Raw genomic sequence first — 26,770 nt, forward strand, 5'->3', positions numbered from 1 at the left:
GTAATGGAAAATGTTTCTCCTGTCCTGGTGGGGGAGCCAAATACTATAGGTTTGTAACAGGAAGGCTGTTGATTCTGGCTTCATTGTTGGGCCAGTCATTTGTGAGCTGCTGGCCGGACCGCAGGCCACACACTTCTGTGCAAATCTTCCATGTATTGGGACTGCCTGGGTTCTGTTTCTGCTGTCGGAGACGCGGCCGAGAAAAGATGGTGAGCCCTGGGTTTCATTTCTTGTTTTGTATCCTTTCAGCACTGAGGATGGTGCAGGATGCCAGACTCTGTTCCGGGGGCATGGAGGGGGGCTGTTGAAATCGATGAGCATATGTGAGTGTTTTGCTGTTAATGCTTTTTTCTGTGTCATCCTCTGTAGAGTTCCGGGAACGCGTCCTATCGCTGCTCTATGTCTTCCTCTGCGGATTTTTCTGATGAGGATGATTTCAGCCAGAAATCTGGCTCTGCATCTCCAGCTCCGGGAGACACCTTACCCTGGAATTTGCCTAAACATGAGAGATCAAAAAGAAAGATTCACGGGGGCTCAGTGCTGGACCCCGCTGAGAGGGCAGTGCTTAGGATAGCAGGTAAGCGCATCCGGGCAGGGGAGGGACCCCGGTCGAGAGTTGTGGAAATTCACCCATCTGCGCCCCCCGGGGCCATAGCTGGGAGCTGTGCACTGGGCAGAGATTTGGGCTCAAGGTGGGGGAGGAGGATGACCATGTTTACTTTATGCCTGATTTCTATCGAGAAAGCAGTTTGCCCAGCCTGCTGGTGACTAAGCTATTTGGCCCTGTCTTCTGGTTGGATAGATTGATACCTTTGAAATGCAAGGGGATATTTACAGACATCTGCATTAAACTTTCTTATTTACATGCTGTAGCTGCTGTGACATTCTGAAAGTATTAACTTAAGTGATTCCTAGTGTATTTGCTAGAAGCTGTGAGAAAACTGCCTTCATTTCCATTTTTGCCCAGGGACACTGAGCTCCGCAGATTTAACTGGGGTGGATTCCTGGTGTTTGGTACCCAGGATTGCAGAGGGAATCAGCAACTCAGATGCCATTTTTTTTTTTTTTTTTTAAATGTAGCATCTCTGTCAGCATCATGTGTCCATAGCAGCTTTCTGCCCCTGGTGCTTTTGAGGGTTTAGCCATCATGCATTCCTGATTAATTAATATAGGGGAGGTGCCAACGTTTCTGTTCTGTTACTGGTGTTCCCTTGCACTGGCGTAAAAGTCGAACCAGAAGGGATGGCTTGTTTTCCCCAGCTGAAAGCCGAGGCCACCGAGGAAACCAATCCTCCAACCTCGCAGTGCCTGTGTGGTTTCTTCGTATGTGTTCTGTGCACAAGACTTGTTTCCTGGGGTGATTGGTCCTCAGTTCCCTCAATAATTTTCGCTCTCTCAGAATGGTAATGGGTTGGATGGACTAAGTGTTTTGGGGCTCTTGCAAAGGCCAAAGGTCAGGTTTTTTTCCAGAGCTGGTTTCTGCAGCCAGTGGATCTGGTTTCCTTTCTTCTCCACTCCCCAACCGACTCTCACTCTGGGGTGGTGGATGTGTGCCCACTGAGTTTCTTTTGCCTGCTACTGTAATGCAAAGTTGGTACTTTATCTTCCTCTGAGGGGGCTTGGGGGGGGACTAGTCCAGATCCCAGGCACCACAGCAGCAGAGACTCCCCCTACAGTCCCCCCAGTGGGATTTTCTGATGGGGCGGGGGAACAAACAGCGCCCAGCCAGCCATTCTCTAGTCTGGGTTTCTGGGGCAACAGCCTTGAGCTTCTTCTGGCTTCTGTTGTGAGATGCTGCCTGGTCTCTTCCAGGCCTTGAAGGGAGGGGTGGAGCGGCGAAAGGGTGGGACGAGGGAGGATCCAGGAGGGAGACTGTTTGGGAGCCAAGTAAGAGCAAACGGGTGGCTCGGGGGAGCTGGGACAGACCTAGCTTTCACTACCCTCCTCAAGTACTAAAAAGTGTTTAGTCACTGAGGCCTGACTCTTGCCCTGGTGAGACACCTCCTCCCCTCCACTTCCCCACGCTGCCCCTCCATGAGTAGGTGTGAGGCCCAGAGAGGAGGAGACAGTGCCTGCAGCCTATCTTTGGCTCAGCAGAAAGGGAAGACAGGTGAACGGAGGGTGCTGAGAGAATCAGGGCAGATGCCTGTGTTCCGTTCATTTTTGTGGAAGGAAGAAGGTGCTTCTGGCTTGAGTGTTTCGTTGGTGGTGGCAGACGTGGATAGTAGTGCTTTTGGTAGTGCAGGAAGGGTTTATGTGAAGGATGGGTCAGGTGTTTGTCAGGGGGAATGAGATGATATCAGTTGAGGAAAATGACTAGGCCGGCATTCCAGAGAAGTTGGGGGGACTAATGGTCCGTGCACAGTGTAGGTGGGAAGAAATGGAAGACCTGGGGGTTCTGATGGGATGCAGTGGACAAGCAGACGCTGATATTAGTAGACTGTAGACTTTTTGAGGGCAGGGGCCATGTCCTTTTGTTGTAAAATGTCCGCTGAGTGGGGATAGCTATGAAGTTAGCGGTTGTTAATGCACTCGGAGACCTCAAAGTTACATACTTTTAAGAAATTAATCAAAAACAAAACAAAACTACGAACAGAATAAGCAGCCCTAGTATGGAAATGTGCTACTGTATTTAAGATAAATACTGGTAAGTTGGCTGTTTTCTACACAAATCATAATAATCATATCTTGGGAGCAGAGACTTGGAGGCCAGTCTTCAATATCTGTTTAATAATAATGTGGCTAAAATATGAAATTCAAATATATTATGTGTTCACCACTGATCACCCAGTGTGAAGATAAAGGAACAGGACATCGGAGGGATTTTGATGTTATGGATAGTTTGAAAATATACCATGAAAAGATTTTGACTTTCAACTTTATTAGACATTTTATACTCTGCCTGAAACTCACCCCATCTTTGAAATTCATCCCTGGTAAGAGATGGGGTGAGGTTCAGAAATGGTATGGGATGTCCATAGTGTTCATTATTTAGTAATAAAGGAGTTGAAAGTCCAATATTTTTATTTGTTTTTAAGGTCATAAAAATAGAATTGAACATGGAAATGCCTAGAGTCAAAAAGACCATATGGTCTGTGGGATAACTAAATTCCTTCATATTGATCGAGTCCCTGGAATAAAATGAAGAAAAGCACATAGTTCTGCTTTTAAAGAAGTTATAGTCCAATATGATAGCTGGATGTATTGTTAGACAGTTACAACACGGTGTGAGAGATTAATTGTTACGGCTCTATTAGTACCTAATATGAAAAGAATCCAGAGGAGAGTCTAATTAACTTGGTTGGAGAAGGGAGTCATGGGAGGTTCCTGAAAGGCTTCTGAGGGGAAGTGCCACTTGCAGCGAGGATTGAAGAGCTTGGTGGGAACAGGGGGAAAGGGAAGCCCATTTCAGAGGGATGGAACCACAAGAACAAAGGGAGGGAGATGTGTTTATATGGAAGTTTCAGGTAATATGCATAGTAGAAGATGGGATTTGGTAGAGAATAGCAGAAATCCAAAGGTGCCTGTGTGCAGTACTGAGGAGATTGGACCATTCATGCTGTAAGTGACAGGGAATTATTGAAAGATTTTTCAGCAGTGCAGTGATATAATTAGATTTACATTTTAGAGAGTCTTATGTCACATGTCTGACACTTGATGATTTTAAAAGTGCTTTTGCACTTATTGTAGTGTTCTCATTTTAAAATCAGAGACTCTATGCCTTTCCTATCTCTCAGGGTCAATGTGAGAAAAAGATGACAATGTGTAAGGAATGGGGCTTTATAAAACCCATTGTATAAATGACTTTTACTTAAGAACTATAGATCTGCTATTCTTAGTTACAGGATATAGTAGGTTAGGTTTTTTAGTCTTGAAGTGCCTGTAAAGGTACGTGGTTTGTTGGTGACAGTGCTATTTTAAAATATGGATTTTTGTCCCATGTAAATTCTTTAAAGTTGGAATTGAAGGATCTAAGCAGAGTCAGACTTTGGACTTAGGCAGACTTGGATTTTAATTCTCCCTCTGTCACTAGCCAGTTGTATTTTCTTCGGCAACTTACTGAATTTTTTTCAGCTTCATTTTCTCTATTAAAGGGTCATGGTTGTGGTGAGTAAATAAAGTAGTGAGTGCAAAACATTTCGCAAATTCTTTGGCACATGGTAAATGCTGTATAAATGATAGTTTGCTGATGATCAGATGCTCTTATTTTTTAAAAAGATTCATTTATTTGAGAGAGACCACGAGCAGGGCGAAGGGCAGAGGGAGAGAGAGAATCTCAAGCAGACTTTGTGCTAAGCACGGAGCCCAACATGGAGCTGATCTCACGACCCTGAGATCATGACCCAAGCTGAAACCAAGAATCAGATGCTTAACCAGCTGAGTCACCAGGTGCTCCATGGTCAGATGTTCTTATAAGCACTTACCGTTATCTCATTTAGTCTCTCAACAACCTTATGAAGTAGGTATAATTATTTTCTCCAATTTTCAGTCCAGAAATCTGCTGAGGGAGGAAGAGACTCTTCCCAAGGTCATACAACTAGGAAGTGGTGCATCTATGATCTGAATTCAAGCATTCTTACCTCCAGAGGTCAGCCTCTTAACTGCTGTGCTTAACTCTTGCTTCCCTATGGAATAGACTATTATTATTAGCAGACTGACCCAATATTACCATTCCAAGAATGCATGGGGCAAAGGCTGTTTTTACAGGAAACCCCCAATGCTGCTGCTGTTCATTTCGACTGTCTCCTTAAAAGGAGAGTTAAAATCAATTAAGAGTGCAGTGATTATATTCACAGAACTGGATGCTTCTGGGTTTCAGTCTCTGATAGAGGCTCAGACTGTGCCCTCAATGACCCTACTCATTGTAAAGGAGACAAAACGGTTTTGAGAGAGATTCATGTACGTGTGTGGTCTATGAACGGAATGACTTTTAGGGATCTAATTGCTAACTCTTTCATTTCAAAAAGGTGTCACAGAGGATGCATGTTTATTACTTCATGTGTACATAAGTGCATACTAAGTTGCGAGAAAACTAGTGATCCTAAGGGCTTGGTGGGACATGGGCTCAAACTCAGATTATAAGCCAATGGTCGGGATAGAAAAGAGAGATACGGTCTTGCCTGGAATAACAAAAGTAGGCCAGTTGCTCAGGAGAGGTAAAGATTTCCAATTCTAACTCAACTTAAGTTTTTTTTTCAAGGGTGTACAGTTTTTTAGGAGTACTCATCCCCATCTGAATTAATGGAAAATGGTCCAGATTCACAACACTGAAAGGGGAAGAAAAATCATCAAGGACAAAAGGTTAGTACCTATGAAAGGAAGAAATAGGGAGAGAATACGTGGGCAAAAGGTGAAGCGGTCAAGTCAGATGGTCAACAACGCATTGATTTGTCTATTAATAATAGCTAACACGTATAAAGCCACAAATTTATAAGGTAAGCACTATTATCCCCATTTTACTGCTGAAGAGCTGCCAGAGAGGGTAAGTGACTTGGCCTTGTCACACAGTTAGTAAGGAGGCAGGACGCTGACTTCAGTCAGTACTCTTAAACACATCCATTTATGCGTCGTCTGAGTACCAAATGGTGCCTGGACCCTTAAAACCCACCACTTTAGTATATGACATTCCAAAGTTAAGGGAATTGTATCCATCTTATTCAAATTCAGAGGCTACCAGGACTGTGTGGATTGAATAATGGGTACAGAGGAGGGAGGGGACAGAGTAAGCTGGCGGCACTGAGAGCTGACCCGCTGTGGCCGCCTCGCAGGAGCGCAGCGGCAGATGCGCGGGCCGGCTCTGGGGGGCGGAAGGGAGGGACCGAGGGCTGGTCGGCCGGGCGCGCAGGCGCAGTAGCTCCCAGGCTGTCAGGCCCTGACGCGCCGGGCCACCTGCAGAGGCCCCGCCGCCCCGCCCCCGAGATGTGCCCTGAGCAAGGACCCCGGTCCCTCCCCGCCCCGTGCTGCCACTGAGTGACCCGAGTCCTCCGTGCCATAAGCCGGGTTGAAGAGTATTTTCCACTCTTGTCCCCATCATCCCTTCCCCGGGGAGACCGCCGACAACTCAGCCCTTTGGGGGGCGGGGGGGGGGGCTGCGCTTGTCGGTGACCGCGATCTGCGGCTTTGTTTTCCAGGCACCTGTTGTGGGTTCCAAATAGAAACGTCACCCTTGGGGATCCGGGCTGGCCGGCCAGTGTCCGGGGGTGGGCGTGCTTGGCCGTGAGATCGACCCGGGTGGGCGGGCCGGGGAGGGGGCCCCGGGGCGCCCGACCCTGCCCGGGAGGGAGGGACCGAGCCGCACCGGGGCCGGAGCGGAGCCAGCCGGGGCGCTGACCGCCGCGCTTGCCCCCTCCCTTCCGCCCTCCGCCTTCCCCCCTCCCTCTCTCCGGGGGCGCGGACCAGTGTCTGCGGCGCGGCGGCCAGGAAATGCCGCAGATGCGCCGCGCAGCATCCCGGGCGGAGACAGCGCTCCTGTCCTCCCGCACCGCCGCCGCGGCCTCGGCCCGGCCCGGAGCAAGCGCCCAGCGCAGGGCCAGGGTGACGGCCGTGCTGGCCGCAGAGGGTCCCGGCGCCTGCCACCCTTCACCCGTCACCACTGTGCTCCCGGCTCCTCCGCGTGGCGTGGCGCTGCTTGTCGCCGCCCCCGGGCTCGCCGAGATTTGCTGCTGCTGAAACCCGAGAGGGACTCTGGTTCCCCGGAGCGGCGGCCCAGCACCCACAGCCCGCCAGGGGGCCTGGGCGTTTCCTCTGCTGGCTCCGGCGCCCACCGCCCCCTTGCGCCCCTGGCTCTGCGTCTCCCGCTTCAGCGCTCTACCCCAGCCCGCCGCTCCTTCCGCTTTTCCAGTTCTCTAGGCTGCGTCTTGCTGACTACGATACTCTCCCGGGTTAGGAGGGGGAAAGGGGAATTGGCCAGTCATCGCTTAGATAAACTTCGGTATGGCGGGGTACCTCTCGCCAGCTGCTTACCTGTACGTGGAGGAGCAGGAGTACCTCCAGGCCTACGAGGATGTCCTGGAGAGGTACAAAGGTACGTGGTCTCCCGTGCTCCGTCTGCGGGGCTTAGCACGCATCAGCCGGGTAACCGTTATCTTTGCTTAACCGGAGCCACTACTGTTTGGGCACAGGTAAACAGGTGTCTGGATCAGTCTTGGGAATGGACCAGGGTTTTTTGGATGGGATTTAGTAACCTCAACTCAGAGAGGGTGTTGGGGTGGGCGATGGTCTGGAGACGCCCTTGGATAGGCTGTGGAGTGGGGGGAAGGGGTTTGGGTTTCAAGCACATTGCATTTTCTCTTCCTTGTAGAAGCTCTTAAGTACTATGCATAATCATAATTCTTCCTGGGAGGGTGGCTACCGATTAATTCTCCAAGGGATTACTGAGGCATTGCTGCTACCTCATGCTTTGCATGGGGTATCGGTTAACCATATAAAAAAAGGTTCTTGGGTTCTTAAATAAATGGGCTGTTTCACCACTGAGAGCATCACCAAATCATTTTTCTTAGAATGATTTTATTTGAAAAAAGTTTGTGATTTGTGACTATATACCTATTCTTATGTATCATAAAAATTACTTGATTGTGTGATGAATGAAAGCCTTAAGTCAGTGAGTCTGTTGTAAATTTAAATGTAAAGCAGTATATTTTGAGGTGCTTTTTTGCCTCTTTATGTTCGGCAAATTCTGTACCAACGTGATAAGTTTTTCATATTTTAGTATTGTTTACTTTGACTTTATAGTTAAATATAGTGTTAGACAAAGTGTATTTATCATCTCATCTTAAAGGGTCTTTTTGTCTCTGGAAATCATTTCTCAGTGTGTACAGACAAGAGACACAGTAAGGAGACCAAAACACTCCACACCCAAGGCTAGCTCACAGACCCTTAATATATTAATAGTGAATAGTGGCCTAAATCATAGCTTGGATTCAGAGGGTTTTGCATCTTTTGAATATTTGCTTTTGTCTTAAGAAACTCTATTTCTGTAAATTGAATGGAGTTATATGGTTAAAAATGGCATGCATTAATAGTTTTCTATTAGCAGAAAGTAGAAATAAAATCCTAAATTGAACAATTAAATTCCAAATTTCCAAAACGCTCAAAATCCACCCCGAAGTATGTTTTATCTCTTTCTAGAACGTGTTTTGTTGTTGACATTCTTTTAATCCGTGTAGATTTTTGTAAACAGCACAATCAGAATTCCTTTGTGCCAAGACTCTATTGTGTATAATACTGCCACTGAGCAAGTGCAATGGTATTCTAGGCTAAAGCACATTGGTAGCATTTATGTGTGTGTGCGTGTGTAATTTACTCATGTTTATGTCTGTCTTTACATTTTAAAATAAGGTTCTTAATCAGTTGTCTCCAGAACATGAAAAATGAAAATTATTGCAATACAGATTAGTAAACCTTACTGAAGACACACACCTGTGCTGTTTAAAATCCAAAAGCAAAAAAGTCTGAAAGTTTTCAAGTATATACATTCATACTTTTCAAAAAAATTGTAACTGTATGAATTTTTGTCTCCAGGTGACTTTGAAAACGATAATTGAAGTGCTGCTTTGACTTGTCTTGAGGAAGCAGATATTCTTTAAATGCTTGCTTCTATTTGCCTTTGGAAATAAAAAGATCTGAAGGCTATTGCAGTTCTCACTACACTTCATTTTAATTGTAGCCTAATGATCATCATTGCAGTTAAACATACACTTTTCAAACCTACAGTTCAAAATTTCACTGAAAAAAATGAGCCATGTTACCTTCATTTTCTTTGTGGTTTTAAAATGCTTAGGTCATCAATTTGTACTTGGCTTTATAGATGTTCTATGTTTCATTTAGTTTTGGAAAGGAAAGTAAGAGTATTGGCCAGTGTATTATACGTAAAGCTGGGGACCTGGAAAACTCATTGTTTCCCAATGTGTTTTGAAGCCAGTTATGATTTCCCATCAGTATCCAATAGGATGACTTCACTATCGTGCTTATTATCCTGATGACTTGCAATGAGGGCTGATCTAATCAGGAAAGAATTGTAGGCTTTGAATAGGGAGTGTCAGTTCACTAAACTTTCAAAGTACAGTTGCTCATTTTCTGAAATCATGCATTGTTCAAACATTTCACATTCCCATTTGAACTTAAGAGAGGTTATTTGGATTTTTATTTCTGACAAAGTTCCTTGGTTACAGAATGAGTTTGCATTCAGCTAGAGTATTATCAGGTTGCCAAGTTATCATATGCCCCAGCTGTTGAATAGTGTAAGTGGTGGAGTCAGCTGGAACAAATTCAAAATTTGTCTGTTGTCAGAAACGTAGAATTATAATAATCTATACTGTCAGCAGTTATGAGTATTGGATTTAGAAGTTGAGTTTTGTTAGGCTTAGTCCTCAGATGGCCTATGCAAGGACTTCCAACCTAGCCCTTTGTAGAAAACTGAGTAGTGGGGCAAGTGAGTGAGCCCTAATTACTTATGGTGTGGTCTGTTATGTCTTGCTTTGGTCCTTTACTTCTGAGTGAAAATAGGCAACTGTTTGCTGAATTAGAATAACACAGAAAGAGCTGCTTGCTGCAGAGAAGAGTGCAGTGCTCTGATTCATATTCTAGTTCTCTTATAGGACATATAGCCAGAATATTCAGGGTATCTGATTAAAAAAAATCATATTACTTCGGCTAATAGCACAGTCAGGGTGAGTAAAGGCATTTATTTACAAATAAAACATTTACTTATTGTTTATGCTAGAAATTGCCCATGTCAGTGGCTTTTTAAAATATATATTAGATTATCCAGTGTATTTACCATGAAATACAAAACATGTTTAGCTTAGCATGAAAGGACAGAATGATCCCTCTTGGTGGGGTTTTTTTTTTTTTTTTTTTTTTGGCTTTTGGCAGTGTAAGGAAGCTAACCTGCATACTGTTATTTTAATTATTTTATATTAATATTAGCTGTCACTTGAATTTATGAAATTCTGTTATTTAGTTCTGTCATTGGAAGATTTAATTTTCTCAACACACTTTTTGAAAAGGTTAAGTGTGAAAATGACATCATTAATGTGAACCCAATAAATTTTATTTTGTACATTTTAGACTTAATTTAAAAAGAAGGTAAATTATTTCAGTCCAACAAAATGGATGTTTTCCCATTGATCTGGAAATTAATCAGTTATCCCCAGACAACTGTAAAAAGTATTTCACTACCATTCTCTGTGAAAGCTGAGTGGCAGATTTGTTACCTGTCTAGAACATCACTAAAAAATCCTCTTTGATTATTTAGAAAGAAAGGCAAATTTTTTTGTTTGTTTTCCATGGAAACTTTGAGTAATTGCTTTAGTCCCTTCTCTAAGGGCTTTGTAATTCTGCCTATGTGCTTGGTGACCAAAGGGACTGAGGACCACTACACCTGTAGTTTTCATTTTCAGTTCAGTTTTATGGCCTGCATAGATGTGTGGTTGTAAAAAATCCTGTCATTTTGCTGTGTGAACCAACTCTGGTGCCATTTGGATTGAAAGTTGGAGTGTGAAGGTTTCTGGGAACTTGCCCCCGCCTTCATACTATGTAGTCTTGGATGATCTTGCTCAGTGGTTTTCACTTGGCTTCCAGGATTCTGCAAAAACTTGATTTCAGATTTCATCCGCTCATGCTCTGCTCATGGCTTAATGTAATAGTCAGTTGGGTAATCAGTGAACTTTAACTGTGCTGCATCATGATAGTATTATAGTGTAGATAGTTATAACAGCATTAGTCTGAGCTTTTACTTTTCTTTTAACAAAGGGGAGGGGCTTCATCTGGTAATGAGAGTTAGTGAAGGTTGTATTTGGTTTGTTTGTAACAGAAAACACACGATAGTGTTTCTTTGTCTCTGGTACTGAGAAGCTGTGGTAGGCAGGTAGGCAGACCAGGGTTGTAGGGTACCTCTATTTGCCAGTGGGACCCGAGCTTCTGTATTGCTGCTTAGCCAGTTCTCAGGGGTCGCTCAGCCACTGAGATGTCTTTCTGTCATCACAAGATGGCTGTTCCTCTTACAGCTCTTGTGTCTTCTAGATGGAAGAAGAATTGCAGGGGCGCCTGGGTAGCTCAGCTGGTTAAGCATCCGACTCTTGATTTTGGCTCAGGTCATGATCCTCAGGGACCTGGGATTGAACCGCACCTGGTGCTCCGTGGTCAGAGTGGAGTCTGCTTGTGTCCTTACCTCTGCCCACCCCCGCCCCCGCCAATAAATAAATTTAAAAATCTTAAAAAAGAGAAGAAGAGGAATTGCAAGGACAAAGGACAGAAGGTGCAAACTAGTTGAGTCAGCCTCCTTTTAAAGAGCTTTTTTAGAAGCCCACTTAGCAACTCTCACTAGTAACTCATTGGCCAGAACTGTTAAAGGGGCCACTACTGTTTGCATAGCGGACTAGGAAAGTACCCATTTGAACGTGGCTGAAGTGCTGTTGGGTAAAGAGTCAGGCAAAAATGGATATAGGGTTTGCAACCACCAGTGTCTAGCACACAGAGGGTAAAATATCTGCCCTGAAAGTGGAAGTTTAAAGTTTGGACACGTGTTAATGACCTTAATGCAATATATTTGACTTTGCTAAAGTTTAAGAGAATATCTGAAAGCTCCATTGAAGTCTCTGAGGATTTTCAAAACGACCTGGTTGAATGTTTTATAATGTTACACCATGGGTTTAAAAGTAATTTCTTCCCAAATAATTAGGATTTAAATTGGCCAAAGAATTTACTTATTGCCTCATCCCATAAGAACACATATCAGTCCAGGAATGTAAGCAGTTATTAGATATTGTTAGTGAATTTAACTTTGAACCCAAAATAGCAGACTGATGCTCCTTTAGTTTCTTTTGTTCTGACTTAGACTTTTGTAGTTATCTCACCATTTGTTTGCTCAGGGACTTTAAAAAAGTTTTGTGCTCTTGAAAAGTTTTTATTTGAGCCCTTTAGAGGTGCTTATTATCTGCCTCCGTGACGATTGTAGGCAATAAATGACATGGAAGGAGAGGCAGTGGGGACAATTTATTGTTTTATGGTTATTCTGTAGCCAGGCAAAGAAGCTTCTGTGTTTCTGTGTTTGGGTCACGTGAGCCCAGGAGCCTGGCTCTTTGGGGAGCTGGATTGTTTGCCCAAAGTGTCTTCATGAAATTGGAGACTGTAAAAACATCCGAAGCTATAGAGGTGACAAAAAGATGGAGTATCTAGGCTGTCGTGTGTTCCTTTCTGTTTTAGTTCCACAACTGAGTATAAAAATGTATAAGATTACCTAACTGTCTATGTCTGATGAACAAATTGAGCGAGATTTGTAGTTTATAATATTTAGTATTTCTTATTAATTAAAAAGAAACTCGGGTGCTTCTGTTACATGGGACTTTTCTGTCTATAATGGCTTTTGAGAAAGAAAGACTTTTGTGTCCATTTCCCGGCTCTTACTAAGTTAGGGATCACATGCTACCTGTTTCCGAAGAGGAATTTCAGGCAGCTGTCTGCTGAAGTACATCATTATTTCTGTAAGAGATCAAATAAGGCTTTTATTTATTTATTTTTTGGTTTATTTCTTTAATGCAGTTTTATTTGCTGTTATTTTTCAACCTGCTCTTATCTCTTGCAGAAGAGGAAGCAAATAATTCTGCTTGGGTTGGGTGTTGGGAAAAGGTTTGTACTTGGGGCCAGATGGCATTTTACCCCATGAGAAGGTGAAGGTACCAGGGAGAAGACGCGAGAGGGGAGACTAGCGTGATGGTACCATTTCATTAGTATAACCACAGAATCCATTTTGAATGTTTGGCTAACGTGCATGGTAAGTTTTCGAGTCGGGAGTGCATAGAGGTTGTAGGAAGATGGAAATGGGTAAATATGGAGGGTAATGTTGGACAAGATCGAAAAGACCCTTGAATGCCACACTGAGGATGAAGTTTGGGCTTTATTCTGTAGGTAGGGAAGGGAACCCTGATGATCTTCAGTGGGATGTTACCAATGATAATAGCGTTTAGGGAGATAACTCTGGAAAGGAAGATTCAGGAAGCCGGTAGACAGGTTGAGAGGCCATTGTAAAATTATGGTGGTTGGAATGGAAGGCTGATTCAGGAGAAATGATAGAAACTGACAGGATGGCTAATTGGTTGGTTTTGAGTGTGGGGACAGGAAGGGGCACAACAGCTTCCATTGTTGAAGTTGTATTGAAGAAGTTTGGAGTATTTTCTTTTTAATTTGTGTAAAAAAATTTGTAGTGTGTTCTTTTGAAAATGTTTTTGAAAGAAATTTTTAATATTAATCATTGTTAGACCTTCTTCGGTAGTGAAATGGAATGAATGTTATTTTGCTTGACCTTGGAAATACAGCAAGTAGTATGACCTAGAAAACTAGAATGTTCTAGTTAATGTAGGGCTCCTTAAGTAATAGCTTATCTTGTTGGGAATCCTCTGAACAGGATTTGTAGTATCTTTCAGCAGTGAATTTGTTTTCTTTAAGCAAATAAAATTATGTTTTAAAATCCTTTGTAGAAGTAACTGTAAATGATTAAAAAACAAATCTTTCAATATATTTCAATAATTTTTTTATTTGGTTTTATTTAAAAAACCTCTTTTTTCTACATAAACTTGAGATTTGTAGAGTCAATTTTGTTTGGTATATAGGAAGTTCAGTGGTTATATGATCATGTAAGTTCTAAGTCATCCTTAAGTTTATGGGTTCAGCTTTTATACACCTACTGATATACTGGACAGTGCTGGGCATTGCTAATGAAGTATAAATGTATCATTTCTAATTCTCATTACTTTATTTTGGCTACAACTACTACCATTTTACCAATATGGAAATTGAATCTTAGAGAAATTAATTTGCCTAGCTATAAGTGTTGTCTGTGGCATTTGAACATAAAGTGTATATTTGACATAAACTATATATTTTGAATTTCATTACGTTGACTGGTAAATGTTGCAGAAGTTGTTTTTATGAATATTTTTTATTAGGATTATGATTTTGATTAATACGAGGACTGCTTGAGATGTGTTAAATGGATGCATGAAATTAAAATTAAAAATTTATAGAGATTTATTTCAATTCAAAAGTTAAATAGACTTTGGAGCTTGAACTTTTATATCTTAGCTGGATTATAAATTCTAATTATTAGATATCCATGAAAGGAAAATAAAATTTTAATGTGAACATTTTTAGTGTGTATTTTGGTTGAGGAGATTTTGAAAAGAATTAAGTTTTGTAAATGTCACCAGTGAATGTGACCGCTTTGATACATGCCTGAAATGTTTCCTGGAAAGAATCGTCAAAGGGAATTGACAAAGTCCTGATTTTTCTCTAGTGGGTGAAAATATTTCTCAGTGAATCCTGGTATTAAAGGCATTATACAAAGATACTATTGTCCCAGTGAATTAAAACATGCCCTTATTTTCAGTGTTTGAGTTCTCCATCTGGCCATGCCAGTGTAACAATTTGTATTCTTGATTCTTGGTATGGAATACTACTACTTGGTGGCTTTTTTACTACCTTCATTAAGCCAGGGAGGTATGATGCATCAGGTCTACCTCACTGGGTTCATGATGGTTGGATAGAGTAGTGCATATGAAGTATTTTGAGCAGTAGAGATTACGTAGACCATCAGTGAATGAGGTAGACCCAAGAACTCAAGTCCCCTGGCGCCTCTTAGGCCAGGAGCCTTTTTTATTTTTATTTTTTTGAGTGAATAGTCTACTTTGAGAGCAGTTTTAGGTCATAGAAAAATTGGGCAGAAAGTACAGAGTTCCCATATACTCTCTCCCCTCCCTTTACAGTTTCTCCTTTTGATATCTTGCATTGGTGTGGTACATTTGTTATAATTGATAACAATAAGTACAGCACCTTATATGTTTGTCATATCTTTACATATATGACTTGATTTGATTCATATATCAATTGATAACCATTCCTCCAGGTCCCTTCATGGCTTGAGAGCTCATTTCTTTTTATTGCTGAATAATATTCCATTGTTTGGATGTACCACAGTTTGTTTATCCACTCATCTGTTGAAGGACATCTTGCTTGCTTTCAATTTTGTCAATTATGAATAAAACTGCTGTAAACATTTGTGTGCAGGGTTTTGTATGGACATTAAGTTTCCAACTCATTTGGGTAAATACCTAGGAGTACAACTGTTGGATCATATGGTAAGAATTTGTTTGCCTTGTAATAAACTGCTAAACTGTCTTCCAAAGTGGCTGTACCATTTTGCATTCCCACCAGCGATGAATGAGAGTTCTTGTTGTTCCGCATCCTCATGAGCAGTGGGTGTTGTCAGTATTTTGGATTTTAATCATTTTAATAGGTGTGTAATGGTATTGAATTGTTTTAATTTGCAGTTCCCTAATGACATATGATGTGGAACATCTTTTTATGTGCTTATTGGCATCTGTTTATGTCTTTTGGTGAGGTGTCTATTCAGATTTTTGCCCACAAAAATTTGCCACATATTTTTTAAATTAATTTATTTATTTGAGACAGACTGGGAGAGGGTGAGCAGGGGGTGGGGCAGAGGGAGAGGGAGAGCATCTCAAGCAGACTGTCTGCTGAGCACAGAGCCCGACACGGGGCTAGATCCCACAATCCTGATATCATGACCTGAGCCTAAACAAGAGTTGGACACTTAACCACCGCAACCACCCAGGTACCCATTGCCCACTTTTTAACTGGATTATTTGTTTTCTTAATGTTGAGTTTTAAGAATTCTTTGTATGTTTTAGATAATAATCTTTTATCAGATATGTGTTTTGCAAATGGTTAATAATTTTTTATACTGTTACCTCCTTTTGACACTTTTAAACCATTGCACATTATAGATATTATTTAAATAAGGCCCTGATTATTTTCTTTCATCTGGTCATATTGTTTTTAAGTACTAACTTGTTTTGGGTACATGCATTGACTGTTACAGCTACTTCATAGGATTGCATGCGGCAGCTCAGAGTTCAGCTATCTGACAGTTTTCTTAGTATCTCTGCATATGCAGCTGCTGCAATTCAGGTATCCAGTTGGTTGGCAGCTATGATGCTTTATAGCACTTGAGTCTAAAATTAGTTGAACTGTTCTATTTTAAGGATAAACTGAAATTAGTAGTTCATGTCCTGCAAAACATGTGAAAGTTAAACTCTTAGGATATTGGATTACTTGTTTAAAATGTAATCAGAGGTAGGGTTAGATAGATAGTTGTTGGTTTTAATTTTTTTTAGCAAGTTTTTGTTATGGCAATTTGATTATAGCCTGGGTTTAATGGTATAATGTATAAGATATCTAAGAACATAAAGTTTTACTTTTGTCTCTTAGACGGAAGACAGTGCTTTTACTAAAGTGATCATGTTTGAGTTTTAAAATCACATGAGTTAAGAGGGAGAACAAGATTACCTGATTTTGCCTTTAGCGTATTTTAGAAGAGCCACACACTGAGAACATTTATGAATGCTGGAACACCACTGACTACCTTTGCTAGGGGGAAGAAGGTGAATGATTAAAGGAATGTTTGGTGGTTCCTTTTGTGATCTTTATAATTTTATCTACATAACAGAAACTAGAGAATATTGAAAATAGTAGATAAAAAACCTGAGTAATTGAAATTCAGAGTTTGATTTGCATATAATGTGGATTTTATAATCCCATTAAGTGAGGGCTTTTCGTTATGAAGGTATTTGCAATGTGACTATCCTTAAAGCAATCTCAGAAGCAATAACAATTTAGATACTATATATAATTTATATATTTTTTCTTTGAAAAATTTTGGAGGGAAAGAAGGATTGAAGAATTCTAAGTTACAGAAAGCAAAATGTGAGGATACTGTGTTTTACTTGTGGAAAAACAGATGTACTTAGTCTTCATCATTTTCCAATTAGAACACTATATAGAAATTTAAATTTGTGCCTCAGTAGAATTAAAATAATAAAATAGAATGAAATACTTTTGTTACTAGCATTTCTTTGAAAACATTCACGCTGCATTGTTTCCAGCTTCATATTTCTAATCCGGAATTAATTGATTCCATGCTTGAAGTGAACAAATCACCATTAACATACACTCTCCCCCAGCTTCATCACATTTTGTAATCAGTGTATGCCTAGAAGAACTGGGAAGGGACAAAGCACTTGGGGCCAGGAGAAATTGCTCTTTACCAAATAGGAATAGGTGGTTGAATTCTAAATATTTATTTATTTTTAAAGATTTTATTTATTTATATGTGTGAGAGAGAGAGAGAGAGAAAGCATGAACCAGGGGCTGGTTGCTGGTGAGAGCAGAGGGAGAAGCAGTCTACCTGCTGAGCAGGGAGGCCGACTTGGGGCTCGAACCCAGGACCCTGAGATCATGACCTGAGCTGAAGACAGACGCTTAACTGATTGAGCCACCCACGCTCCCCTGATTCTAAGTATCTATTGATCATATGCTTCAAAAATGTGCAAAGGAACTAGGGCCTGCAGAAGGAGGAGGAACATAGGGCTGTAGGACTGTAGCTTCCCAAAGAGCACATTTTGGTGAGGAAAAGTGGACCAGCTCTGCTCATTATAAGTAGGGCCACAAAAGAGGAGGAATCTGAGCATCCAAGGGTTTTATTAGCAAGGTTGGCTATTTGAAGGAAAGCAGAATTTCAATAGGGGTGTTTATATTGGGGGTGGATAGTGTCAGCAGAGGGTTTTCTCCACCTTACCATTTCACCTGGACAATATGACCTCATGTTTCGTTCACTCTGCATTGTAGGAAAAGTATTATCATAATAATTTAATCGATACTTTAATGTAAACCAGACAAATTTCATTTTTAGGTATCATTGTTAAGTCGAAAATTTTATCCTCTATTTTTAAGAACTCTGCTAATACCAACATATATATTATCAAATCTGTGGATTTAGTAATGAGAAATTACTTTAAGGTGTGGTTTCAGCAAATGTAGAGATTGAGACACTTAACATGGTGTAGGAAACTCTGGATTAGGTTGATGATATAATAAGTACAACACCTTCTATGTTTGTCATATCTTTACATATATGACATGATTTGATTCATATAACAACTCTCTCAGACAAGTAACATAAGAGCCAGTGCCCTTATTTTATAGCCAAGGAAACCAAGGCTCCTATGATTGCATTGATTTAGTGGCTGACTGGAGATTAGAATCTTGTTCCTCTGACAGCTGTTCAGGAGAGTACTCTACTATAGATAATTGTGGCCCATCTTAGTAAACAAAGTTATCATTAATAGTATAAGTTATAGGTAATATATCTAATGAGAAGTATATATTCTCTGTTTAAGTAAATAGCCACTGACTATATCCTGGGATTGGTAGATGTCCATATTTTGTTTTACTTTTTATTTAATGTAAATTTGGGCTATCCATAATTCATAAACTTTTTGCTTAACATGGTTTTGGGCTGTCTATAATCCATAAACCTTAGAAAGAAATTCTGTTGCTGACTGTTAAGGATTTAGTTACTTGAGGGAAAAATTCCGTTATCCTTTATTTCCGTTGTTAATAGAAGCAGCTTTTAAAATTACAGGGTTTAACGTTTCGACAGAAGAACTATCCTATTGACTAAAGGTGTAATTTCTGTATTACTCAATGGAAAAGGAAGAACTGTGTAAGTACTCGGGAATGCTAAAGAAAAATCTGATACAAACTCACTAACATTTTTGGAAAATAAAGAAATGTACAAAATATGAATAAAAAATAATATGTAGTGAGACGTATTTCCTTTTTCCATTTCTCTTCTTTTCTTAATATAGAACATTTAAAAACCACTGTAAAGTTCTGTATCCTGCTTGTTCATTTAATATATCATGGCATGTTCTAATGCCATTAAATATTATTTCAAAACATTTTTAATGACTGAGGCATGTATTCCATTATGTAGTGGAATAAACAATGTCATTAAACCTTTTAAGCAGTTTTGTATCCTGGTGGGTGTTGGTGAATATTATTACATTGATATCTTTTGACTTAATTACAAACTTCAAAAATAAAAGTTTTCAAGGTAAGAAAGAAATCATGGATTATATAAGTCACTTAACAATTAACTTTCTAAGGTACTGCCTAATTCATGATTGAGTGGATTCTTGAGTTATGTATATATCTAACTTAAAAATTCTAGTCACTCTGAATTTTAGAAATTCAACAATAAAGAAGCAAGGACTAATAATCAGGAATCTGGTTTCCATTCTTGACTCTTGTGCTAACTAACTAGACTTGGATGGGTTTATTAATTAACATGAATGATTGCCAAGGTTTCTTATCATCCTATAATACTTGCTTTAATGAAGTAATTCATCATTTATTCATTTGAAAAACATTTATTGAGTGCTTTTTTGTGCCAGCAAGTATGTTATATCCTTAAGGTAATAGACAGAAAAAAGTTAGTGGTCTTTTATGTTTTTGTTGAGTTGGAATGTATCACTTTATACCGATATGATCTGTTTATCCTTGACATCACTTTCTGACATATTTTCTATTTATTGTTTATGGCATCTATCTCATTTTAAGTCCATATTCATGGTTTTTATTTTGTTCAAAAGCTATTATTGATTCCTTTTGAAACCTTTTTTTGTTTGTTTTTTAAGTAGGCTCCAAGCCCAACATAGGGCTTGAACTCACAACTCTGAGATTAAGAGTTGTGTGCTCCACCACTGAGCCAGTCAGGCACTCCTGAAAACCTTTTTTAAATGCCTTCAGGGCTTTTGATATAGATTGAAATTGATTGCATTTGTATTTCATTATTTATGCTAATCTTCAAGACTACTGTTTTTTAATGGTACTGAATTAAGCAGTACGTTGGAGGATTAGGTTTTTCTGTAACATTGTTTGAAGTAGAAACTTTGGAAGAAATTCATGTTTTTATAAGTTTTTTCATTCTCGTCACCTGCATTAATGATATGTAAACTTGGTGCCTTCAAGTGTGTGCAAATGAGCTCTTTTTGGAAGTTTTTTTTTTTTAAGATTTTGTTTATTTGACAGAGAGAGACACGGCGAGAGAGGGAACACAAGCAGGAGGAGTGGGAGAGAGAGAGGGAGAAGCAGGCTTCCTGTGGAGCAGGGAGCCTGATGCGGGGCTCGATCCCAGGACCCTGGGATCATGACCTGAGCCAAAGGCAGATGCCTAATGACATAGCCACTGAGGTGCCCCTCTTTTTGGAAGTTTTTAAATTGTCATCTGCCCTGTCACTATGTGTTGTTCTTGCATGGCTAGGTCTGTGTTTCTTTTGTTTTTAGTTAAATGATAACCATATATAATTTTTTTAAAGATTTTATTTGAGAGAGAGAGGGAGAAGGGAGCACGAGCAGGGGGAGGGCAGAGGGAGAACAAGAAGCAAACTCTCTGTTGAGCAGGGAGCCCGATGCGGGGCTCAATTCCAGGACCCTGGGATCATGACCTGAGCCGAAGGCAGACGCTTAACGACTGAGCCACCGGGGCACCCCGCTCCACCATATATAATTTTGAGGAAAGACCTAAATGTTGAGTCCTTTGAGCCTCCTCCTTCCATCTCTGGTTAAATGGAAGATCTCTTTCATGGTACATTTAATTCTTCACTTCAGTAATGAATGTGGACTAACTGTTCCTATGGTTGGCCATATTTTGAGTCTGAGATGGAGCTGCAACCTCAGGACTAAGGATTGTGGTGTTCAGTTTTGAAGCATCTTCATTCTGGGGGATTGCTTAAGTTGCTTAGATTTGTTTTCCCTTCCCTTGTTCTTCCCTGCCTCCCACGGTAACAGAGCTGTTGGATAGTTTTGCATCTAATCCTGATTCTACTTTCCTACCTGCCCATCTTTGAGAATTGGAATGGAAAAGATAGAAACACTGAGTGTGCTGACTTTCTCTCCTTTCATTTTATCCTTGAGAAAACTTAGGTCCAGAGAAGTAGGACCAGCAAATGGAGAAGCAAGATCGAAACTGAGGTCTCCTGCTTTCCCTTTCTCCATGTTGCTTGGCCTCCTTTTTTTACTTGCTGATAGATAGAAGGGATGCTTTCATTGGGTGAGTCTTAAGTCACATAATGGAAAAGCCTTGGCTTGCTAGAGAATTAGTAAGGAAAATAATACAGAAGGAATGAGTGAAGGAAGTGAAGCAATAGCAGAAGTCATAATGGCTTTTAGACATGCAGGAAGAATGCTGAATTTTCAGTGTTGGATTTAATTTTTTTTAAGTTTTTATTTATTTAAGTAATCTCTACACCCAATGTGGGGCTTGAACTCACAACCCTGAGATCAAGAGTTGCATGTTTGGGGTGCCTGGGTGGCTCAGTCGTTAAGCGTCTGTCTTCGGCTCGGGTCGTGATCCCGGGGTCCTGGGATCGAGCCCCGCATCAGGCTCCCTGCTCTGCGGGAAGCCTGCTTCTCCCTCTCCTGCTGCCCCTGCTTGTGTTCCCTCTCTCGCTGTGTCTCTCTCTGTCAAATAAATAAAATCTAAAAAAAAAAAAAAAAAGTTGCATGCTTTTCTGACTGAGCCAGCAAGGCGCCCCTGATGTTTATATATTTGAGGGACGAGTGTTACGTCAGTGATGGTAAATTGCGTGCAGCAGGCTTATCAGTGTTCTGGGGCTTTAAGAAATAGATTGGGCTTAATGTAAATTGGAATTATAATATGCAATTAAAATATTCCTCCATCTTGGGACGCCTGGGTGGCTCATTCGGTTAAGTGTCTGCCTTCAGCTCAGGTCATGATCCCAGGGTCCTGGGATCGAGCCCCACATTGGGCTCTCTGCTCCGCGGGGAGCCTGCTTCTCCCTCTGCCTCTGTCTCTCATGCATAAATAAATTAAAAAAAAAAAAACTTAAAATATTCCTCCATCTTGAAAGGTCTAGTGCCAATTTGGCTGCAGCTTTTTTATCAGCATGTGGATATTTGGCTGTTTCCTGGTTAGCTACCAGATGCGGGCTCCAGGAAGGTGGATCTGAGTACCCCTATAATTTACCCCTTCGCCATGGCCTGCATTCTGAGGATTGGCTGGAATCTGGACCCTTCCCTTCTGCTGTGGATCAGGACTGAAAAGAGGAGAATATGATGCTATGTGACCTCAATTCTCATACATTTAGAGAATAGGTAGGAGTGGCAGTGGAAGGGATGGAAAGTTTGCTCACACCTCAAATGGGCATATGGTATGTGTGCAAGGTAGAGCTGTAGAGAAGGAAAGAGTAGAGAAAAAAACGAGAGGGAGCTTATTGCTTGGTATTTCTGGGAAGATGGGAGATAGAGGTTTTGAGATGAATGGTGGCCTGACTATTCCTCATCTTTTGGGTTTCCTTACATACATTTTACCTCTCTCCAGCTCCTTCCCTGCTCAAATGTATTTCTTCTGGGTATCCCAGTGTCCTCAGTTCCCTCTATGATAACAGCAGGTAAGTATATGGTTGGGAAGGATGTGATTTCCAAAGTGTGTTTCCAATAGGAACTCTCCTGTTGTATGTATTTATTAAACTTAAAAAAATAGATCCAATGTTAGATGTTTTAATTATTTTAGATTAACTACAAAATGTCAGTGTATATTGTACATCAATAATTTTCTTGGGCGCCTGGGTGGCTTAGCTGTTAAGCGTCTGCCTTCAGCTCAGGTCATGATCCTAGGGTCCTGGGATTGAGCCTCGCGTCAGGCTTCTTGCTCGGCGGAAAGCCCGCTTCTCCTTCTCCCACTCCCCCTGCTTGTGTTCTCTCTCTTTCTGTGTCTCTCTCTGTCAAATAAATAAAATCTTTAAAAAATAATTTTTTTACCATTTTTAAATTAAAAATATAGCTTTGTATCAGCCCAGATTACATAATGTTTATTTAAACAACATTTGTAAGAGAAAATGTGTTTTAAGTTGGTTCTTTGGAACTTAGAAATAAATTTCTATAGCACTGATCATTGGTTAATTGAAGACTACTGGCAAATTTTTGACAGTGGGCAAGTCTGTGGAGAAATTTAAAAGATTTTAGCAAAAAGCTAGAAATAGTACTCTTGTACTGTATCTAACCACTTGTACTCGTATCATCTTCCAAAAACATTTTTGTATAACATCCAGTACTGGCAAGAATGTAGGGAAACACTACTCTGTGCATTTCTTGTGACATAATTTGTGACCATCTTTAGGGAAGGGAGATTGCTGCTGAAGGCATATTTACTCTCTGACCCACCAAAATTTTAGAATCATTGCAACAAGTAGAATTCAAGATATTTTTGTGACATTGTTTATAATAGCAAAATACTGGGAACAACCTGAATGACAATAAGTAGGGGATAGTTGAATAAATTTTGATACTTCCATGTTAAACAATTAAAGAATATGAGTGAGATCTCTAAGTATTTACCTATAACATTTCTCTAACCTATTATTAAGGAAAATTAAAAGACAGAAGACTAAATATGTATGGCATTTTTTATTAAAAAGAAACCCTTTATTAAAACATAGAAATATGGAAGATAGAAACCAAACTGCTAATAATGGTCGACTCTAGGGGGTGAGATTTTGTTTTTCAATCTCTGTAATTAACAGTTTAAAAAAGTATTATGTAATAAATATAAATACCACCACAAATAAAGTGGGAAGTTTAAAAGAAGAAAATTCTTAAATATTTGCGTGTATATGATGAAACAGTGTTGGTTTTTGAGAAAAGCTTCCTCCATGTGATTCTGACAGGTATAATTTATAAGCAGTATTGTGGTTATTAAGTGACATTGCCTTAACAGACCATCTGCCACTTTCATAAACAATTTACACACCCTTGGTTTGTGTGGTTGTTTATGGTTGAGGTGGTTCATTATGACCTCAGCTATCATTTTCAGCATCTGATTTGATTGTACACTTGCAGGCTCTCTTCTTGGGCAAAATCCACTGGGGCGAGAAAGCACTGACTTGAATAGGGCAGAGAAATGTAATAATGGTCTCTAAGAAGTGCTGTCCTTAGCCAGAGTTCCTCTTTGTTTTGTTTCTTATCTGACTTAATTTTTTCATTAATTTTATTGAATTATATAAAAATTTATTGGGCACCCATTTTAACCTGAAAAAGATGATGTTGCTTTCCTTTAGGAAATCTCAGTCTATAAGGGAAAACCAGTAAGATGAGTTCTGGAACAATTAAGGTGCACTACATTCAGTATGAATAAAGTATCTTATGAGTAACTTTCTTATACCCTTTACCTGGTAAGGCCAGTGTGTCCTATATCCCTTAGCTTGTTTCGTATAGTCTTATTTCTCTAACAAGTAGGAATAAAGAAATTATAGTAGAGCCCTATTACAGTACAATTTCTTTTTCTTTGTATTGGATTATAAACTAACCCCATACTTATAGTATACTTACTTTAGTACCTAATAGTAAAAGATGATATGGAAATACACTGGGGAGATTAAGGAAAACAAATTGCATATTTGTTTATAAGATCATCAAATAAGGGAATATTGAATGCTTTTGATATTTGCAAAACTAAGTTGGGAAACTGTAGAAAACATTTTTTAATTTAAGTGTTTTAAATCTTTCTAGTGTTTGTCATATTTGGCATATTGTAGACACTAATTTTTTAAAGATTTATTTATTAGAGAGAGAGAGATGGAGAGCATGTGAGCAGGTGAAGGAGCAGAGGGAGAGGGAGAGAATCTCAAGCAGACTCCCCACTGGAGCCTGACATGGGGCTTGATCTTATGACCCTGAGATCACAATGTGAGCCAAAACCAAGAGTCAGACACTTGACTGACTGGGCCACCCAGGTACCCCTAATTATTTTGTTTTTTAAGTGGTTGGATGAATGAATTTCTACTGAGGATTTTGAGCTTTAAGTTTTTCTGAATTCAGTTTCTTAACCTAACTAGAGTTACTGTCTTAAGGTTCACTAATCTTTTCTTTCATAGTGTCTAATCTGTTGTTAATCCAGCCTAGTGTATTTTTCATTCTAGAATTTTAGTTTGGGTCTTGTAAAATTTCTTTTGTGTCTTCTGCGTATTTCCTTAATATGCTTTCCTCTATCTTTTTGAACATACTGGATATGTTAGTAATAACTGTTTTAATATCTTTGCCTACTACTTCTATTATTTGTTATTCTGCGTCTGTTCTTTTGAGTATTTTTCCTCCTCATTATAGGTTTTATTTTCGAGCTTCATTACATGTCTGGAAATTTTTTATATAGATGACAGTTTAATAAATTGTTAATTTTATTTAGTTGGGTGCTGAAATTTTTTAATGGGTTGTTTTAAGTGTTTCTGGGTTTTGTTTTGTGATATAGTTAAGTACTTAGAATAGATTGATCTTGTCAAGGGTTGTTTTTTAGGTTTTGTTAGAACCAGAGCAGGCTTTAGTGTAGGGCTGATTTTCCCCACTACAGAGGCAGCACCCTTTTGTGTTCTGCCTGTAGCTTTCTGGTGGTTCTTTACCTACCTTCTTTTTTTTTTTTTTTTTTAAAGATTTATTTATTTATTTTAAGAGAGTGAGAATGAGAGAGAGAGAGAGAGAGCACATGAGAGGGGGGAGGGCCAGAGGGAGAAGCAGGTTCCTTGCTGAGCAGGAAGCCTGATGCGGGACTCGATCCCGGGACTCCAGGATCATGACCTGAGCCGAAGGCAGTCGTTTAACCAACTGAGCCACCCAGGCGCCCTCTTTACCTCCCTTCTGTTAGTTTCCTTATGTATGATGTACACAGTACTTAGATAAAGATACAACTTCTTACATATGTTTAGAGTTTGCTCTTGTGAAGTTTTTTCTGTTTCTCTGCCCTTCAAATTCTAGTTGTCTTAACCGCCTCAGATTAACTCTGTCTCCTCAACTGAAGGAGACTGCTGGCCCTCTGCCCTCCCTTTTCCCATCCCTAGCTGCACCCCCTCCCACTGTAGCCTGGAAACTCACCACAGGCAGTATGCTGGGATGACAGAGATCATTCTTACCTGTTCTGCCCATTGTCTAATGTCTAAAAACTGTGGTTTCATAAATTTTGTCTCTTTCTGAAGACAAAAATAGTTTTCTAAAGTGGAAGAATAAATCCAGCCCCTGTTAATTTATCATGCCCAGAGGTAGAAAGTCCTCCTTTTCTCTTTAAGATTCATGTGCATATAAATTTTGCATTAATTTTTAAAAATTGTAATTAGATAGACTATAGAAATGTTGTAGAATTAAATCCTCAAAGTCTCTAATATACAGTTTATCCACAAGTTTTATTAAGTTCTTTCTGTTTGATGGAAGTTCTGGACTGAGCTTGGTGAAGGGTATAGAAAGGAAAAAAAACATTGTCCTTGTTCATGCATTTGCCTTTGTGTTGGTATAACCCTAAAAATGTAAAAGTTGTTGTGTAGTTGGAGAATTAAGACATGATACATAAGATTTCTATATCTTCACAATAAATGTAAATGTTTCTATTTATGTGATATTTTAATTTGAGTCGGCTTAATAAAATTTTGTTACCACACAGTAGGCTAGGCAGAGAGAAAAGATTCTTTTTGTAGTGACAGCACATTTATTCAGAATAATAAAGCAGAATCATAGAACTGAGATTGTGTAATTTAGCTCCTGCATTTTATGTCTGAGAATTAAGCTCAGAAATATTAAGCTCATAGAACAAGTTAGCACCAGAGTTGGAACCAGAGCCCACATATTCTGACTTCTAGCTTGGTGCTTTTTCCACTGAATCATGCTGCCCTACGAGAGTCCTTGTGCTACTTAAGCACCCAGAGAGATGATGCACTGTACTTCCCCTGCCTCCTGGTCCTGACCAAGTAGGGTAAGTCTCAAGGGCCCAGCCAACCTGTTTCCTTGGCAAGCCTCATTCTGGGCAGTGTAAACATTGCCACATTTTTAACATAAATTGAAACATTTAGTTGGTCCC

At 40.0% G+C, this 26,770-nt stretch overlaps 1 protein-coding gene and 1 pseudogene across 11 annotated transcripts in view; both read left to right on the top strand.

The window, feature by feature from the left end:
• DST (dystonin) overlaps window positions 1-26,770 on the top strand; it is a 478,002-nt gene that overhangs the window by 112,542 nt on the left and 338,690 nt on the right. For 7 of the 11 annotated variants that reach the window (XM_088024332.1, XM_088024333.1, XM_088024335.1 and 4 more), the window contains exon 4: window positions 370-577. In XM_088024332.1, coding sequence (XP_087880458.1) covers window positions 370-577 — 208 coding nt within the window. Of the gene's footprint in view, window positions 1-369; window positions 578-6,933; window positions 7,025-26,770 lie in introns of those variants that run through there. The other 4 variants (XM_088024338.1, XM_028097753.2, XM_088024339.1 and 1 more) reach the window with 1 other exon arrangement.
• Window positions 5,748-6,886, top strand: LOC148164109 (uncharacterized; annotated as a pseudogene).

This window comes from Eumetopias jubatus, unplaced genomic scaffold (assembly GCF_037043125.1).
Source record: "Eumetopias jubatus isolate StellerSeaLion01/CBP00866 unplaced genomic scaffold, mEumJub1_p1.0 scaffold_6, whole genome shotgun sequence".
Taxonomy (NCBI): Eukaryota; Metazoa; Chordata; class Mammalia; order Carnivora; family Otariidae; genus Eumetopias; species Eumetopias jubatus.